This window comes from Moschus berezovskii, chromosome X (genome assembly GCF_049115385.1).
Source record: "Moschus berezovskii isolate FMDL1 chromosome X, NW_MosBer_1.0, whole genome shotgun sequence".
Lineage (NCBI taxonomy): Eukaryota > Metazoa > Chordata > Mammalia > Artiodactyla > Moschidae > Moschus > Moschus berezovskii.
In genome coordinates this window covers 110,449,473-110,466,517 of record NC_142488.1, presented here as the reverse complement: position 1 = coordinate 110,466,517, position 17,045 = coordinate 110,449,473, and the positions used below count along the sequence as shown (strand labels likewise).

General features: G+C 45.6%; 1 protein-coding gene across 4 annotated transcripts in view; it reads left to right on the top strand.

The window, feature by feature from the left end:
- Positions 1-11,819, top strand: part of SEPTIN6 (septin 6) — a 79,683-nt gene extending 67,864 nt beyond the window's left edge. For 2 of the 4 annotated variants that reach the window (XM_055438155.2, XM_055438152.2), the window contains exons 9-10: positions 1,751-1,941; positions 8,737-11,819. In XM_055438155.2, the coding sequence (XP_055294130.1) occupies positions 1,751-1,941; positions 8,737-8,761 (216 nt within the window). In that variant the 3' untranslated portion in view covers positions 8,762-11,819. Of the gene's footprint in view, positions 1-1,750; positions 1,942-3,826; positions 3,889-7,523 lie in introns of all 4 variants that reach the window. The other 2 variants (XM_088834082.1, XM_055438154.2) reach the window with 2 other exon arrangements.
- Positions 11,820-17,045: the final 5,226 nt, after the last annotated feature.

Genomic DNA, 17,045 nt, shown 5'->3' with positions numbered 1-17,045 from the left:
AAGGCTTGATGGTCTATCTGGACTTTACTTAAGCCGTGACTAATAGACTGCAGTTAGCCCTCACACCATTGCCTTGCCTCCAAGGTCCCAATACTGATTCCCCTACTGCTGCCAAACTAATTGGCCTCAACGACAGTTTTGTTCATGTCAGCAACTGCTTCAGCTCTCTAGGCCTCAAAACCCATAAAGAAAGGAGCACTTAATTACTTCCCAAGTCTCTTCCTCTTTTAATCTGCCAAGACTCTCCAGTGTTATTGCCAATGCCCATGACAAGAGTATTGACTTCATTTCAGTTTCACTTTTCAAAAGAAAAATATCACCCAGTACTTTTAGGAAGAGAGGTAAGGTGATCCCTTGAATGAATGAAAGGCCAGTCAGCAAAAGCCAGGTGGACACCACTGATCAACAGAGCTTCTACCAGCAGCCTACCCTGAGTGACTAGCGGAAGCTGGTTGACCCAACAAGTCTGTCATCCACCACCCCTTACTTGGTGACAGGCCCAGATACCTATAGGACACCCAGCCTTCTCCACGGTGTGCTATGAGGGCTGCAGCACCCTCCATTCCTTCCTGAATCCTCAAAAGATACTGAAATGATGCTTGAGCTGCTCTTACTACTCAGGATAGTTTATCTCATTCCAGTTCGTTAATCACCTACACCCCCAGTGTGTGTGCTCAGCCACTTAGTTGTGTCCAACTCTTTTGTGACCCCATGGACTGTAGCCCACCAGGCTCCACTGTCCACGGGATTCTCTAGGCAAGCATATTGGACTGATTGTCATTTCCTACTCCAGGAGATCTTCCTGACCCAGGGATCCAACCTGCACTCCACTCTATTATTCTTGCCTAAAAAATCCCATGTACAGGAGACAGGCCACAGTCCATGGGGGTGTAAAGAATCAGACACGACTGAGCATGCATGCACACACACCCCTAATTCCCCTGATCCACTTAATCACAGTAACATGCTGGAACATTGTTGCTCTTCTCCTTTGGGTTTCTGACTCTATTCAGGGCTAGTTGAGCCTCCCCTTGATCAAATTTGAGGTTTCCACATTCATTTCATTTTCTAAAGTTCTTTTCTTTCCTTCCACATCCACGGACAAGTGTTTTCTTTGACCAGCTTCAGCACTGTCAAAGTTTTCTCTGCAATCTCCAATGAGCCTCCCTTGTTGGAGAGGCTAGGAAAAGGCAGGGGCCCCTTTCCTATTGAGAGATCTCATTATATGATCATCTAAAGAATGCGTTGACCTTGGGCAAATTCCTTAACTTCTCATACCTTCTGTTTCCTCATAAAATGCACATAAGAACAGAACCTGCCTCATAGGGTTGTTGTGATGATTAAATGAGTTAATACATATAAAATGCTTAGAAAATCCAGTACCTGGCCTACAATAAGCATTCAATACATGTTCTACATTATAACTGATGTTATTATTTTTCATATGTAGTAACTGTGGTGACTCTTTTAAATAAAATGCTTGATTAGGCAGAATGCATGGCTCCCTAACCATATTAAGAAGCAGAAATGTGGAGATAAAATGGCAGAAGAGAACCATTCAGAACATGATGCCCTTTGGTGACATTATAGCTGTCCCTGGCAGAAATGTCTCCTTGGATCCCAGGGTCCTTCATGGTTATGAACCCGCCTGTCCCCACCCCACCCCCACTCCATCCCCCCCCGCCCCCCCCACCCGAGCTCTGCTCAGCTGAGCTGTGCTCTCCCCAAACCCCCTGTGCTTCCCTGTCAGCTGCATGAGAAGTTTGATCGTCTGAAGAAACTACACCAGGATGAGAAGAAGAAGCTGGAGGATAAGAAGAAATCCCTGGATGACGAAGTGAACGCTTTCAAACAGAGGAAGACGGCGGCCGAGCTGCTCCAGTCCCAGGGCTCCCAGGCTGGAGGCTCACAGACTCTGAAGAGAGACAAAGAGAAGAAAAAGTAAGTGGCAGGCTGCTCTAGGGTGAGGGCCTCTTTCTGCTCCTGCTCATCCCCTCAGGCCGGTGACAGAGGCCAGCTGTGGGCTGATAGGCTCCTTTGGGCCCCTGGACCTGGTCTCGGTGTCCCCTCAGGCCCCACAGATTCCCTCCATCTGAGGAGCTGAGAGGAGGCTGTGTGTGGCCTCAGAGGACCAGCCCCTCTGCTCCGCCCACTTGGGAAAGTCCTGCCAACTCAAGGCAGGAGGAGAGGGAGGGAAAGGGGAGGAAAATCAAAAGGCAGGTAAGAGAGTAGAAAGAAGAAAGATGGAAACGATGAGAATCTGCAAAGTTAGAAGAAGGAGATGAACAAAGAGAAGGGCAGAGAGAGGTAGCAGAAGCCTTTGGGCTCCCCTCCCCCCGGGAGGTGGGAGCTGGAAGGGCTCCCAGGCCAGCTCACTCATCCTATGCCTGAGGTGGTTCAGCCCTGGAGCCCCTCTCACCCCGCTCAGTTCTAAGGGCTGTGGCCAACAGAGTTTAAGGAAACTCTTCAGCCACTGAAGGCTGCATCCCGGTCCTGGTTTCTCACCCCTTCCTGTCCCTCCCTCCCTCTTGGGTGCTTAGTTTTCCCCAGCCTGGGGTGCTGGGAACTTGGAAGAGAATCCTCAGATGCTAATATCCTCTGTAGGCCCCACCCTCCACTGGGGAGCCATCCGTCTGTCTCCCCTGGAGTTTGGCGACACAGGACGTATGGGCTTCTGGTTACCATGTGGGTCAAGAACGCTGACCCGAACCCTGGCCTTGCTTGCTGGGGTTACCCATTCCTCATCCCAGAACCAGAGAAGAGAAAAGCAGACCTGTACAACAGCAGGCAAACATCTGGTGGTCCCTTGTGCTCTAGTTGTTTGGGCAGTGTGACTGGAGGAGCCAGACTAAAGTGGTCTGAGGATCTACAACATGGCCATCGTCACTGCCTTCTGTTCTTAGCCACTTTTTGCTGGACTCCACTGCTAGTTACTGGCCATAAGGAGGAAACATCTTCCTTTCTTCTATCCCCTGGCTCACCACTTAGGAATAAAGCAGTACCCCATTTCACCAAAAATAAAATGCAGCAGTAAAATATCTTAAATTTGAAGGCACTAAGTTTTGCCATCTGATTATTCTTTTTTCAAAAGTGTCATTTGGTCATTTTCACCAATTAGTTCAGAGATTTTTGTCACGGCCGGAATTATGAGATTGATTTGTTGGGACCCCACTGACACTCAACTATATAAATAGTCCCCATTGAGCTGTTAAGCGGAAGTTCTTCCCAGACAAGGCTTTCTCCTGGTTGCTTCCAATTGACTGACCACCATCCCCACCCCTAGGCCAAAGACCTCACATAAGGAGACATGTCTCTCCAGTCTTCCAGGAATATTTGGAGCTGGTGATGGCACCGTTTTCCAATTTTGAGATGAGTGAAAACCTCACTCGCACCAGGCAGATCCTATTAACAAGAGAGCCTGACAAAACAGCCTGCTCTCTTCTATACTTTCAGATATATGTGTCTGCTGGTCTGGGCTTCTTACGTAATTCCCCAAACAGTTGCCTAACCTCCAGAAGACCCATCTTTAGCCTGATGTCACTCTGGTCCCATGGTGATGATGGCGGGGGGTGAAGGGCAGAAGTTGGGGTAGAAGCATTTCTTCTGGAGAGACAGTGGTTGGCTCTAATAGAGTCACCTATTGAGAATTTCCTTTGGCTGCCCTTAAAGAAGTTAAGAAAGTACTGGTGTTTCAGGGGATCCCTAGAAGCCCACCCTCCCATCTTTCCCTCCCCACTCCTCCTAATCTCCTTGACTTCTAACTCTTCATATTTTGCATCAATTCATAATATTTGATTTCTCCCCAAGTTCACTCCATCTTCATCAGCTCTTACTGTTTTACAGTTAACTCTGCTGTTTGCTGCATGCTGCATGATACCCAGGGCCCTGGTAAGCTTTATTAACTCTAAATAGAACTGGCAGTGGCTTCTAGAACACATATCCCCAAGTCTCACCCCCTGCCCAACACACATACCTAATAACAAAGAAGCTGCCTCATTGTTCTGGCCGGTTTTCTCTTGTGACTTATAATATTAAGAAATAGTCTAGTGTGATTCCAAGTGTACATGTGTAATCTTTGCCTTCCTGATTAAAAGTGGGATGTTTTCAGACTTTTTTCCCTAGCCTTGGTGGGACCTGTGATAGGTATTTGAGGTTTCCATTTTAGCCACTTTTTTTTTCTTAAGGAGACTTCATCGTTACTTTCAAAATTAACTAAACTGTAGTGATGAGGGGAACTGTTGGGTTCACAAGCCCTGTCCTGCAATGTCACTGTCAGCTTTGAGCCCCAGGTTTGGGAAGGTTTCAAGTCAATGGAAACTTACTTCTCTGTTTTCCACTGGTGGCTGTTTCTTATCTGAGGGGTTTAAATTTTCTAATTTCATTTGGCTATGTAGTCTCCCAAAACCATAATAAAACCATAATAAACCATAATAAAAGGGGAAGAAAGTGAAGAGTTAGATATTATAGAGAATTCCTTATACTCTGTCTACAAGTACCAACTTCATGAACACCTCTGATAAAGAGATAAGCAGGTAACCGTTAGTAAGATGCATTCCTGAGAGCTAGGCATTATGTCAACAGGAGTAAATAAAGCAGCCCCTGGCATCACATAGTTTATAGGTTGATTACAGCAGTGATTAAGCTTCCATCTATTTTACTAGACTTAGGTAGTGAATGGGGAGGAACACAAATATTTTCATTCTCACATTATTAGGCATATTACCATTTAAAACTTTACCATAGAAACTTTCAAACAGGAACAAAAGAAGAGAGAGGATAATACAATGGAGCCCCATGTACCCACCCCCCAGCCCCCAAACAACTGTCAACATAAGCCAGTCCTGGCTCATTTATTGCCCCCAAATTGGCTGGATTATTTTAAAGCAAAACGCATCTCATTTCATCTGTCACTACTTCAGCATGGATCTCTAAGAGCTGCTGCGCTGCTGCTGCTAAGTCACTTCAGTCGTGTCTGACTCTGTGCGACCCCATAGACAGCAGCCGACCAGGCTCCCCCGTCCTTGGGATTCTCCAGGCAAGAACACTGGAGTGGGTTGCCATTTCCTTCTCCACTCTAAGAGCTAATGACTCTTAAAAAAAATAACCACAATGCCACCATTATCGTACCTCCAAATTTAACAATTCATTCATAAAATTTCTAGCCAGGTTCAGAATACCCTGGTTGTCTCATAAATGCCTTTTACATTTGGTTTGTTTGGATCGGGGAATATAAAATATTGAGAAGACATCTCCGCACTCACCATGGAGTTTATGATTTAAATGGAGAACCTGCTGTTAGTCACCAAAATAACTGCTGCAGCTACTGCACCGGGGACTTTGGGCAGCTGGCAAAACATCCTACTTTCAAGCAAATCCCGAAGAGGAAGTCCACAGAGGCTTCTGAAACATAAGGCCTATGAAATTGGGCCAAAGGAAACAACCCTAAAAGAACAATGACTTGGAGCCCTGTGCATTGACTTGAATGAAACCTAGGAAGACACAGTTCCTGGAGTGTATGTCCATGGCTGCAGTCCTAGTGCCCAGCAGAGTGGCTGATGCTCGGTTCACGTGTATTTCCTTTCAGTTAGCTTTCAGTTCATGAAACCCAAATTAGCGTGGTTTGACACAGTTTGGTTCGGCTTTCCCCGAGTAAATCATTGGTAGTGGCCATTACTAAAATGAATCCTTTCAGAACTATAATTAAAGCCACACTTAATGAGCAACAGTCAATTGGCAAACAGTGCAAACAGCCAACCCCGATCCTAAGCAGGTTGGCTTTTTCTGGCATACTTCTCCCCAGCAGACCACAAGAGCAGTTCCAAACCAAATAGAGATTGCCGTCTGCAGCCGTCTGCAGTTGCAAAAACATGCTTCCTGTGTGGCCCACACACAGTTGTAGGTACTCTGGCAGGGGGACATTGTATGATGTATGGACAGTTCGCCTAGAAAAATGTTTCAGCCTTCCCAAGCCGCCCAGGACATAAGCCCTTGCAGTGTTCTATAGGCTTCTTTCCCCTGGAAAATAGACAAGGAAGAACAAGAGAGCTGAGCTTTCATGCTGCTGCTGCTGCTAAGTCACTTCAGTCGTGTCCGACTCTGTGTGACCCCATAGACGGAAGCCCACCAGGCTCCCCCTTCCCTGGGATTCTCCAGGCAAGAACACTGGAGTGGGTTGCCATTTCCTTCTCCAATGTGTGAAAGTGAAAAGTGAAAGCGAAGTCGCTCAGTCGTGTCCGACCCCCAGCGACCCCACAGACTGCAGCCCACCAGGCTCCTCCATCCATTAGGTTTTCTAGACAAGAGTACTGGAGTGGCTTGCCATTGCCTTTTCCGAGCTTTCATAGGACCTTTTAATACTATTTAATACTATTCAAAGGGTTTTTCCGCACGCTATCTTATTTTCACATTACGACAGTCCTGTGAGGCAGAGGAGGAAGGTGCTGATCTTCAGTTCACAAGATGAACAAATGAAAGCGTGGGGTTAAGGGACTTACCAAGGCTGACACAGGGAGTTATTGGCAGAACTGGAATGAGAACGCAAATCTAGTTCTGGTATAAACTGCCATTCTCATGCGTGTGTGTGTGTGTGTGTGTGTGTGTGTATTCACTCTGAGGAAGCGACTATACAGATAGACTCACCTTATGCTTTTAACTATCCCTCCCCAATATCTTTAATGAGAGAAATGTGTTCAGGTAAAAAATAAAATAAAACCAGGGGCTTGGGTCCACAGGCAAGGAGTTCTCAGGGACACTGTGGTATGAAGGAGACTCACAATCAAGCAACCCAGGGATTCGGGCTCTGCTCCTGTGGGTTGTGACTCTTTGTGACCTCGGGCAAGTCAGTTGGCCTTGCAGTGTTTCTCAGCCTTCTCATAAGTCAAATGGGGACCAATGCAACTTGCTCCCATTTATGTCACAAGGGTGAAGTTTGAATGGGAGAAAGTTCAAAGTGCAGAGTGAACACAAACCAATAATGGATTTCCATTGTTCAGGTTTCCAGGTGACTGTGGTTAGACCCTAGTGCAGAGGCCAGTCACCACCCCCAGATACTTCTCAAACAGATCTTGCCCCGGGGGACCAGTTAGTGGACTGGGGCTCTTCTAAGGTGAAACCTCTACCCCCTTGGCATTCTTTGTGGGGTGAGGCCATCACTGGTTGAGAGCCTGGCACTCTGTGCTGTGGCCTGAGGCCACTTGGAGGTTTGCTGAAGGTGTTCGTGTACAAGGTGTCTGGGTCGCGAGCGCTAGTCAGGACCTAGTCATTAAGAAGAGAGAAAAAGGATTCTTGTGGCTGTTGATTATTTTGCTAGCCGATGCCATGACAATCGCCACTCAGAGGTGTGTGGGGGTGAATGAGAGAGAAAGCATGTTCCCAGAAGCCAATGCAATAAGACCTTAAGACCACCTAACATAGCTATATTCTAATTTATCCATCAGTCATCATGACAATTTTCTTCTAACCTTTGTTTTGTTTTTTACATTAATCCATCCATTCATTAACCCAACTTCTCTTTTCATTTTCAGTTTGGGCTTCCTGTAGACGCCCTTTTCCTGCGCAACAGAACTGGGCCTCCCTTTCTCTAATTCTCCCTTAACCTGTCTGCGGGGCACACAACCCGTGCCCTCCCCTTTCTTCCTGCCAAGGTTTATAGAAGCCCGAGAGTCTGAGGACCGAGTCTGGCCTCTGGGCAAGAAGCCAGCAGTCACGTGGTTTAAAGCTGCATCCTGCGTCCCAGTGCCCCTCCCAGCGCCCCAGCCGGCCACTCCCAACCCCATCTTTGACTGTAACATGTGCAGGGGTTCTCCTGCTCCACGGCACCACCAGCTTCCCTGTTCCAACTTCGAATGCTCTTTGTTCTCCTGAGGTATTTGCATCCAGCCTGGCTGGGTGAGCAACAGTCAGCAGGGCTTTCCCCCTTAGTCTGCAATCACTTGGCTTCCCCAACCACCACTAAGCCCCTGACAGGAACCACAGCCTCTCCTCAGAGGGTTCCAGAAGGAGATCCTTCGGTCAGCCCAGCCCTTCCCAGTTTTGATTCACTCAAAAGTGACTGCACTCAAACTCTGTTAAGAACCTGGAATGAGTTTATTTGCACCCAGCCCTTCCCAGACAACACGACTGCTGAAGAAAATAACATAAATGTCCCCTCTCTGTAATTCTGAGTACCCCACAGATGCAGGAGGGAGAATAAACCTGAATATTAGTACCAGCATAGTGTCTTATGGAATTGTTATGAGGTGTCTCGCATCTCCTCTGTAATTTCCCTGAGGATGCCACACTATCCCAACAAGGCAGGGTCAGTAGCAGGTGTAAACATCCCATGTCGTAAACTGCCAGACTGAGTGGTTCAAGAATCAGTGTTTTTAGTTTGGCTTTGAGGAATCTTCCAGTCTATTTATTTGGTGAATTTTACAATGATGAGTTTCCATCTGTATTTTGCATGTGTCCCCTAATAAGAGGAGGTGAGACTGTCAGTCGGGGAAAAGAGATGTTGTGCCTTGGAAGGTCCCTAACTTTGCCTCTAAGGATTTGATATTTGAAAACTTCTAGCCCAGATTTGTATAATGGGGCCTCTCTGATAGTGGCTTTGGGAACCCCTTTGAAGTTGAGAGCCCTCCCTTGTCAGGGCCATGAGGCACACTGGACTTTGGTGTTTGACCAGTGAGAAAGTGAGAGCTGGCGGTGACTGGCAATGATCCATGGCTAACACGCCGTTTCTCTGCCCTTCCTTTGCAGTAATCCATGGCTGTGTACTGAATAGTATTCCCCGCTACAGCTGGACTGGACTCCATTTAGCCTTTTAAGTCAAAGTTCCTATTGTAACTGACAGCTTTCCTTTGGGGTGCCAGGCAGCCGGGTCCCCGGCCCCTGCCATGTTCTTTCACTTCAAGCCCCACCTCTTCTTTCTATTTCTGCCTCACAGTCCCACTGGCATTGACCATGACCTTCTTTTTTATTTTTGAGATTTTTATTTTTTGGTCACTTGCTTTGAAAACACACAATCGAACAAGGCTATGCCAAATTTTCAGGCCTATTTGAAGTATTGAGAATGGGGAGGGGGTGTTCTCTTTTCAATAACAGATAATAACAGGAAGCAAAAAGTAGAAACAACGGAAAGCAAACGAATGCACACACTTTATCTTTTCTTGTTGGCAAAGCAAGAGGGCAGTTTTGAGATGTATTGTTTGGTGAGTCACTGGTGAGTGGCCAGAAGCAAGTAAGAAGGTGATGCTGCCAAAGCAGAAGTTAGTTTCTTGAGAAAATCCAAGTCACACAGTGGAGCATTTTAGGAGACCCTATGCTTGGAGATTTAAAAGCCAAAAAAAAAAAGCGTGAATCCTCAGCTTGGCTCAGGGAGATGCTAAGTTAAGGCTGTCAAGTCTTCATGGGAAAGGCGGCTTATTTGCAGCTTTGACCAGTTTCACAGCTGCTTCCCAAGAATCCCAAACTTAAACAACTAACGGACTCCATCCACCCCACCATAATTATTTGCATCACAAATAGGAGGTCCCCTCATTTACATTTTTTTTTTTTTTACAGATTAACTACTTGAGGTTTGAGTGGTTCTGAAAACTTCAAAAGGTATTAGAGCCACCCAGCCTTTGAGAGACCTTCAGAGACTAGGCAGGAATTTTGTATGAAAGGAGACATTTGGGTCCAGAAGACAGGTAGGACCCACTATTTGTAAGAGGAAATCGAGGTGTAGAGAAATGAAGGGACTTTGCCAGAGGTCCCAGGGCTGTTTCGTGGCAAAAACCAGGCTAAATTCAGTCTTCTGAGACCCGATCTGTTTCACAAATGGATTCAATCTGTTCATGTTCATTCCTGGAGACTAGTCTTTTGATGTTCAGGAAAAAATGAATAGTTAGTATTAGAGCGCCTTTGAGGTTTTTATCCCATAGAAAAATATTCGAGGATGGGGTGGGCAGGGATGGGCAAAGCAGAGAACTCTAGTCCCGCCCCTGAACTGAGTGCTTCTGCTGAGATAAGAGTCATGGACACCTGTTAGCTGCTCAGCTTTCCTGGGAGTCTGGAATGAGGCATGTGAGTGCGGAAGTTTAACAGGTGCCAGAGATGACCCTTGTCATCAAGGAAGTTTGGTAAACAAAAATCTAACTTGTGTGTGAACATGAGACCTTTAGAAAGTCAACCAAGGCTATGTAAAATAATTAAAATGCTTATTGAGTAGCTTGTCTCACTGTAAACAGAACGATTTTTTTCCTTCCTCAGTGAAAAGATTTTTTACTGAGTATAATTGTTACTATTAAAAAAATTACCCTAATACTCTGTTTCCTTCTGGTGAAACAAAACCAGCCATTAGAAATGGTCTGTGTCCCACCCCACCCCCACCCTAGACTGAAATGGTTTCCCTGAAAAATCCCCACGTGTACACACACACACACACACACACACACACACGCCTCATTTCTCTTAAGCCAAGAAGTTTGCTTTTCCTCCATGCAGGATAGATCACTTTTGGTTTCGTTTATGTTTTGTTTGTTTGTTTGTTTTAATCATTTGGCATTCACATGTGGCTGTCAATATGTGCTTTTTTTATTATTATTAAAACAAGAAGCTTGCAACTGGTGTGTGGTGTTCTTAAACCCTTCTCAGCAGGTTTTCCAGTGGTGATGGCCCATCAGTGACCCCATTCTCACCTGTCTTCTCCATGTATAGTCTGTGCTGCCTTACACTGCCTACCTCCCTGACCCTGTCTTACTTTGAATGTCCTTTTTCTTTGGCTAATTTCATGTTTTCTTTCTCTTTCCCTCTCCAGCTTTTTTTAATCTTGTCTTCAGCAGCTGCACTAAGTCTAAAGGAGAAGACTACCATTATAGAAGAGTTAGGGTTTCCATATTGTCTCACACCAGAAACCAACCAATTCCCTCTCCCTCCAAATTGTGTGCGCACGCACGTACACACACACACACACACACACTCACTCTCTCTCTCTCTCTCAACAAGTGTTCATGTGTCCAGGCAAGAAGCTCTCTCCAAACTTACATGGTATTTTAAATGGAAGTGTCTTGTCTTAACCTAACAAGGCAGGAAAAGATCCGTCCGATCTGGAGAATGGACCGAATGTAACCTCAGAGGGACAACTGCAGGATGACTCACCCAAGTGTAAGTGACTGAGGCAGGAGACCTCAGCTGTGGGTATGGAAGTACTGTTCACAAGTTTTTCATTTGAGTTTTCTGTTTTTCCTTTTAAACATCATTTCTCCAGTTCAGTGGGTTGATTGTCTACAGCCACTATTAAACATTTCTGAATATGGACGAGAAAGTCAAGCAACATTCGTATCTTCTTCAGCATTCACAGACCTTCTGCAGACCCCCTCAGCAAGTGGGGCGAGTGGATCTACTAACATTAAGGTGGAGAAAGGAAAGGAGAGATGGGGGAGTTTAAGCTTAGTGAGAGCAAAATTACTCCATTCAGCCTTCCAAGGCCAGTTGGGGTTTTGAGAGAGGTTTCTGCTCAATGTGGGACCTGGAAGGAGAGCTTTGATGTTGATAAATCTGCCCTGAATTCATTGGTTTAACTTGGGTCGAAATACCATGTGAGTGTGCTCATCCCCATATAGCCGTACGGCCATTGCCATTCCACTGTCCTGTGTCTCTTGAGAGAGCCTCTTTGCATGTTTTCCAGTATCTGTGTTCTTCCTTTCTTCTCCTTTGTTCTTTTTGCTCAGAGATGTGACCAGTCACTGCCCCTCTGGGGCTTTCATTCGCCAGGAGAAACATCCCAAAACCAGCACTGTTTAGCTTGATACCTTTATAATGTCCATGTCAATTTTCAATAAAATTCAAAGAAATGCTCAGTGGCTGTGTGATTATTAGGTGAGGCACGCATCATGGTTTGCCTTAGGAGTGGGTGGCTTCCTTTCAAGCGGGTGATTTGAGGGGCTCAGGGAGGCACCATCAGCCAGTTTGCAACCTTCCTGGGTGGGCTACTGTGCCCACACCCCCCATCTGGGTTTGAAATTTCCACGGGCTTGCGGGGGAGGGGTGGTCCTTTACTTTTCCTTCATTAGCATAGACTTCACTGATCCGTTGAGCTCATCTAGATGGAGAAAGTGGAGTGCCAGATCCTATAGAATAAGAGTCGGTTGAGTTTTAATTCCAGAAGGAAAAGGACTGTGATGCATGGCTTCTCTTACTATTACTGTGATGTGAACATCCTGAAAATTCATGGACATGACTCCAAAAGCCTTCTATAAATAGGGTCTACTAGAGAGGGAAGCTTCCTTGTCCCTCCCAGCATTCAAGTGGGCAAGAGGGACAGTGGTCAGTTTTCATAATTCTGGCTGCAATCGTGGAATTTCCTCGCCTTCATTTCCGAAAAGCCAGATGCTGAAGACCGGAAGGTGGTCGGTCGGTACCCTCTCCGCACCAAGCCCTTGGAGACCTCTGAAGGGAAGCAGTACCAGGGAAAACGACGCTGGCCTGCATCTGTGCAACTCGCACACTAGAGAGCAGCCGAGCGGGACACACTCGCCCGTGACGTCACTGAGCCCCTGGCATCCTGGAGGTGTGGAAAAATACCGGTTCTGGAGCCAGGCAGACCTGCTAGCTGTGTGTGTTTGGGGGCAAGTTGTGGTCAAAACTTCCCTGTAAAAGAATATCACCAACTCCCTTGCAGGGGTGATTACAACGGTTTCGTGAGCTACTGTAAACTAAGGAGGTGGGTGCTTACTAAAGGAAATCCCCATTAAGGATGGAGTTTCCCCTTTACTGGAAGTATCTTAGGTTTCTCCCATCCACGCTTTCTCACCCTCAGCACGATTGTCTTCTGAGGCCGGATAATTCTTCGTTGTGGAGGCCGTCGTGTGCATTGTGGAATCCCTGCCCACTAGGTGTCAGTAGCACGCTATACTACCCCGTCCCCAGTTCTGACCGACAAAACTCTCCAGATAATGCCAAACGTCCCCTGGAGGGCAAAACTGCCCCAAATTAGGAACCATTGCTCTGGGTCAGCAAACTTTTCCTGTAAAGGGCCAGCAGGCAAATATTTTAGGCTTCGCAGGCCACATGGTGTCAGAAACTATTTTACTGTTCAGTACAGACCAAAACCAGCCATTGATAACACATAAAAGGATGAACGTGACTGTGCACCAATAAAACTGCATTTATGGACACTGAAATTTGAAATTCATGTGTGGGTTTCATTTTCACATGTCCTGACTTATTATTTGTATTTCTTTCAACCATTTAAAATGTAAAGACCACTCTCAGCATGAGGGTCATATAGACACAGGGAGTGTGACTGGATTCGGCTTGTGGGCCACCGTTTGTCGACCCTACTTCTAATGCATGTTGGTGCTTGTTAACACGTCACAGGTGGCGCTAGTGGTAAAGAACCTGCCTGCCAATGCAGGAGACATGGGTTCGATCCCTGGATTGGGAAGATCCCCTGGAGAAGGAAATGGCAAGCTATTCTAATATTCTTGCCTTGAAAATCCCATGGACAGCGAAGACTGGTGGGCTACAGTCCATGGGGGTCGCAGAGTCAGACACGACTGAGCACGCACAGATGAATGCATCACAAAGCCTAAAGGTCTTAGAAGTGACGGGCTGGTCAAAAGAAATCAGAAATGAAGACAAATGGCTGATATTTTAATGCAAGTTGGTGGGGAAATGGGCTTGGTTAACTAAAATTTGTTTTATCATTTTACTAGAGCATAGATGGGGGCAAGGGTCTGCTGGGGTGCTGAAAGCCAGTTCCTAGGGACTTGCTGAGCAGTGAGAAGGCCAACTGCTTCTAGGGACAGAACCAGGCTTCTAATACTTTCAAAATGGCTAAGCAACCTGGGCTCCAGTTGTGAGCAACTGAAGTTAAGCAATGTCCTTTTGTGTTTGAAAAGCCCCCACTCAGCTGAGTCCCCTTGATGTTCATCTGAAACTATCATAACATTGTTAATTGGCTATACCCCAAGACAAAATTAAAAGTTAAAAAAATCCTGCAGTTGAGGTTCAGGCCTATCTTCTCCTTGAAACCTTTCTTGACAACATCCACCTGTTTTGATCTCTTCTTCCTTTTCAAAAACCTCCTGGCTGAAATTGTCTAATCTTCTCTGCTTCTCATTTGAGAGACTTCATTCTTCAAGAGATGTTACGCTTCCTTAGTGTAGGAACATCATTTACAACTCCCCAGCAGGCCCAGGAAAGTGCTGGACACACAATCAAGAGCAATTAAGAGGTAGCTAGATTGCAATTCTTCACCAATTTAGGGAGCTATTGCACTTTTGAAACAATTTAATTTTGAAGTTAAATAATAATAATAGTACAAAGTACACTCACATGCTCTTGACCCAGATGCACCAACTGATAATATTTTGCCCCATTTGCTTTATCATTTACATTGAGGTGCCCCTTTCCCCCTCCCATGGAACCAAATAGATAGAGAAAGATACATAACATTTTTTCTGAACGATTTGAAGATAGTTTACAGGTATCATGGCCTTTACTCCTAATATTTCTTAGCAATAAGGATATTCTCTTACATAGCCACAGTTACCAACTTCAGTAAATTTAACCTTGTTACACTACTTTAACCTATTGAATAGTATGTGTACCTGCTCAGTCACTTCAGTTGTGTCCAACTCTGTGACCTCGTAGACTGTAACTTGCCAGGCTCCTCTGTCCATGAGATTCTCCAGGCAAGAATACTGAAGTGGGTTGCCATGCTCTTCTTCAGGGGATCTTCCCTACCCACGAATGGAACCCGAGCTCCTGTGACTCCTGCATTGCAGATGGATTCTTTACCCACTGAGCCACCTGGGAGCCCATTGAATAGTTTATTTTATACCAGTTTTTCCTGCCATATAAGATTGGCTCTAGAATCATGCACTGTGTCCTGTTACTTTGCTGCTAAGTCACTTCAGTCGTGTCTGACTCTGTGTGACCCCATAGACGGAAGCCCACCAGGCTCCCCCGTCCCTGGGATTCTCCAGGCAAGAACACTGGAGTGGGTTGCCATTTCCTTCTCCAATGTGTGAAAGTGAAGTCGCTCAGTCATGTCCGACCCTTAGCGACCCCATGGACTGCAGCCCACCAGGCTCCTCCATCCATGGGATTTTCTTTAGTGTCCTTTAATCTGAAACAGCCTTTCTTTGTCTTTCATGATACTGATATTTTTGAAGTGCCATTAAAAAAAAAAAGATTGTTGTCATTTTGGGTCAAGGTGTTGCCCAATTTCTCCACTATATAATTATTGTTTTTCCTCTTTTTTACTACTAATAAAGAGTGTGAGGAGAAAACTGTAACTCCATGCAAAATCCTCCTCATCAAAAAATTCCCCCTAGATTTAGCATCTCCTGGTAATTCTGGCCTGAACCAATGATGATTTTCTGACTCCAGCATTCCCTTCATATTTACCAGTCAGCACATGGTATGCTGTTGTAAGCAAGGCCCTCCCCTTTCCCTCATTATTTATCTACTTGGTCTCACTGTGGACTTACGGCTTCCTATTTTTTCAATGGCTCATTACTGTCCTTAATAATTTGGGTGCTCAAATTACCAGGCTTTGGCCAGCTCCTAGCTATTGCTTTTAGTCCATTAGTAGCCATTCCTCAAGAGGATATTGCAGTGCAGAATACTCTGGTCAAGAACTTTTGGTGATCTGATTTCTGGGATAGTTTATGAGGGTGGTGCTGAGCCAGGTTCCAGGTTTCCCTCTTTTCTCCACTCACTGGCTCCCCCACAGGAAAGGGAAGGGAAGGAAGCTCAGACCATGTGTGTATGAGTGTGTGTGTGTCTGTGTTTCATGTAAAAACAGTGGCGGGAGCCTGTGTTAGAGCAGAGAAAGATGATGGAGGGGAGGAGGACAGGTGATTACATGAGGCTTCTGGATTGTTTTAGGATGGCAGTGGTTGCCATTATCAGACTTCCCTCCTCCATTTCTCTTCAACCATTATTCAGATAATTTACTTCTGCTTCCGTTCCGTTCCGTCGCTCAGTCGTGTCCGACTCTTTGCGACCCCGTGGACTGTAGCCTACCAGGCTTCTCCGTCCATGGGATTCTCCAGGCAAGAATACTGGAGTGGGTTACCGTTTCCTTCCCCAGGGGAACTTCCCGACCCAGGGATCGAACCCGGGTCTCCCGCATTGGAGGCAGACGCTTTAACCTCTGAGCCACCAGGTTTCAATTCCTGCTCAGTGAGAAAACATCTGCGACGTGTTAGAAGGGAATGGACTGAGCTAGGTTGGCTGAAGGATTTTTTGATCAGAAGGATTACCAAGGAAAGAAGGTCCTGGAGAATCATGGGAATTTTTGTTTTGCTTCCTAGAGATGAAACTGCTTATTCCATAGCAGGATTTACAAATGCACTCCAGCTATGGCTGTTCCAGAGCAAATGGCCTCTAACATTAATTTCATCGCCTTTTACTCTGTAATCCAAATTCAAAAGTCAAGTTGGAATTATTTGTTCCTATATGATGGAAGAATTTTCATCCAATCTGAGAGGAAGGCATTTTTCTTTTCTCAACTCCTTTTCTAAGAAAGATGTGTATTGATTGCAAAGCTGATTCTGATGAAAGTTGGCAGCTTAGGCGGAAATTAATCTAACTTAAAATCAGCTTAAAATGTAGGCTCTAAGAAAATGAGTTTCACAAGTTTGGGACAACAGGAAGAGCCTTCATTCATTCAATCATTCATTTAATTCAACAAATATCTATGGAGTTCCTACAGGAGCCAAATGTAGGTGCTAAAAGCAAGACAGATGAGTTCCTTGCTTTCATGGCATTGTCACAGGGGTGAGGAGGAGTCAAAAAATTTTTTGAAGTTCAAAAGGTGGTACATACTGTGAAAAAAAGAAAAACGGCAATATAATGGCAAATGAGTGGGGAGCACTGGATGAGAAGTCAGGTGACCTAGATTCTGATCTCAGCTTTGCCAGAACCCACCTCTACAGACTTCAGTTATCACTCTACCTCTCTGGCCTTATTTTTCTCACTCATACAATAATGATTTGAATTTATGATCTCAAAGCTTCCTTTCTAGTACCATGTTCTTTGATTTCATGGTTCAAAGACTGTCATTACTTCAA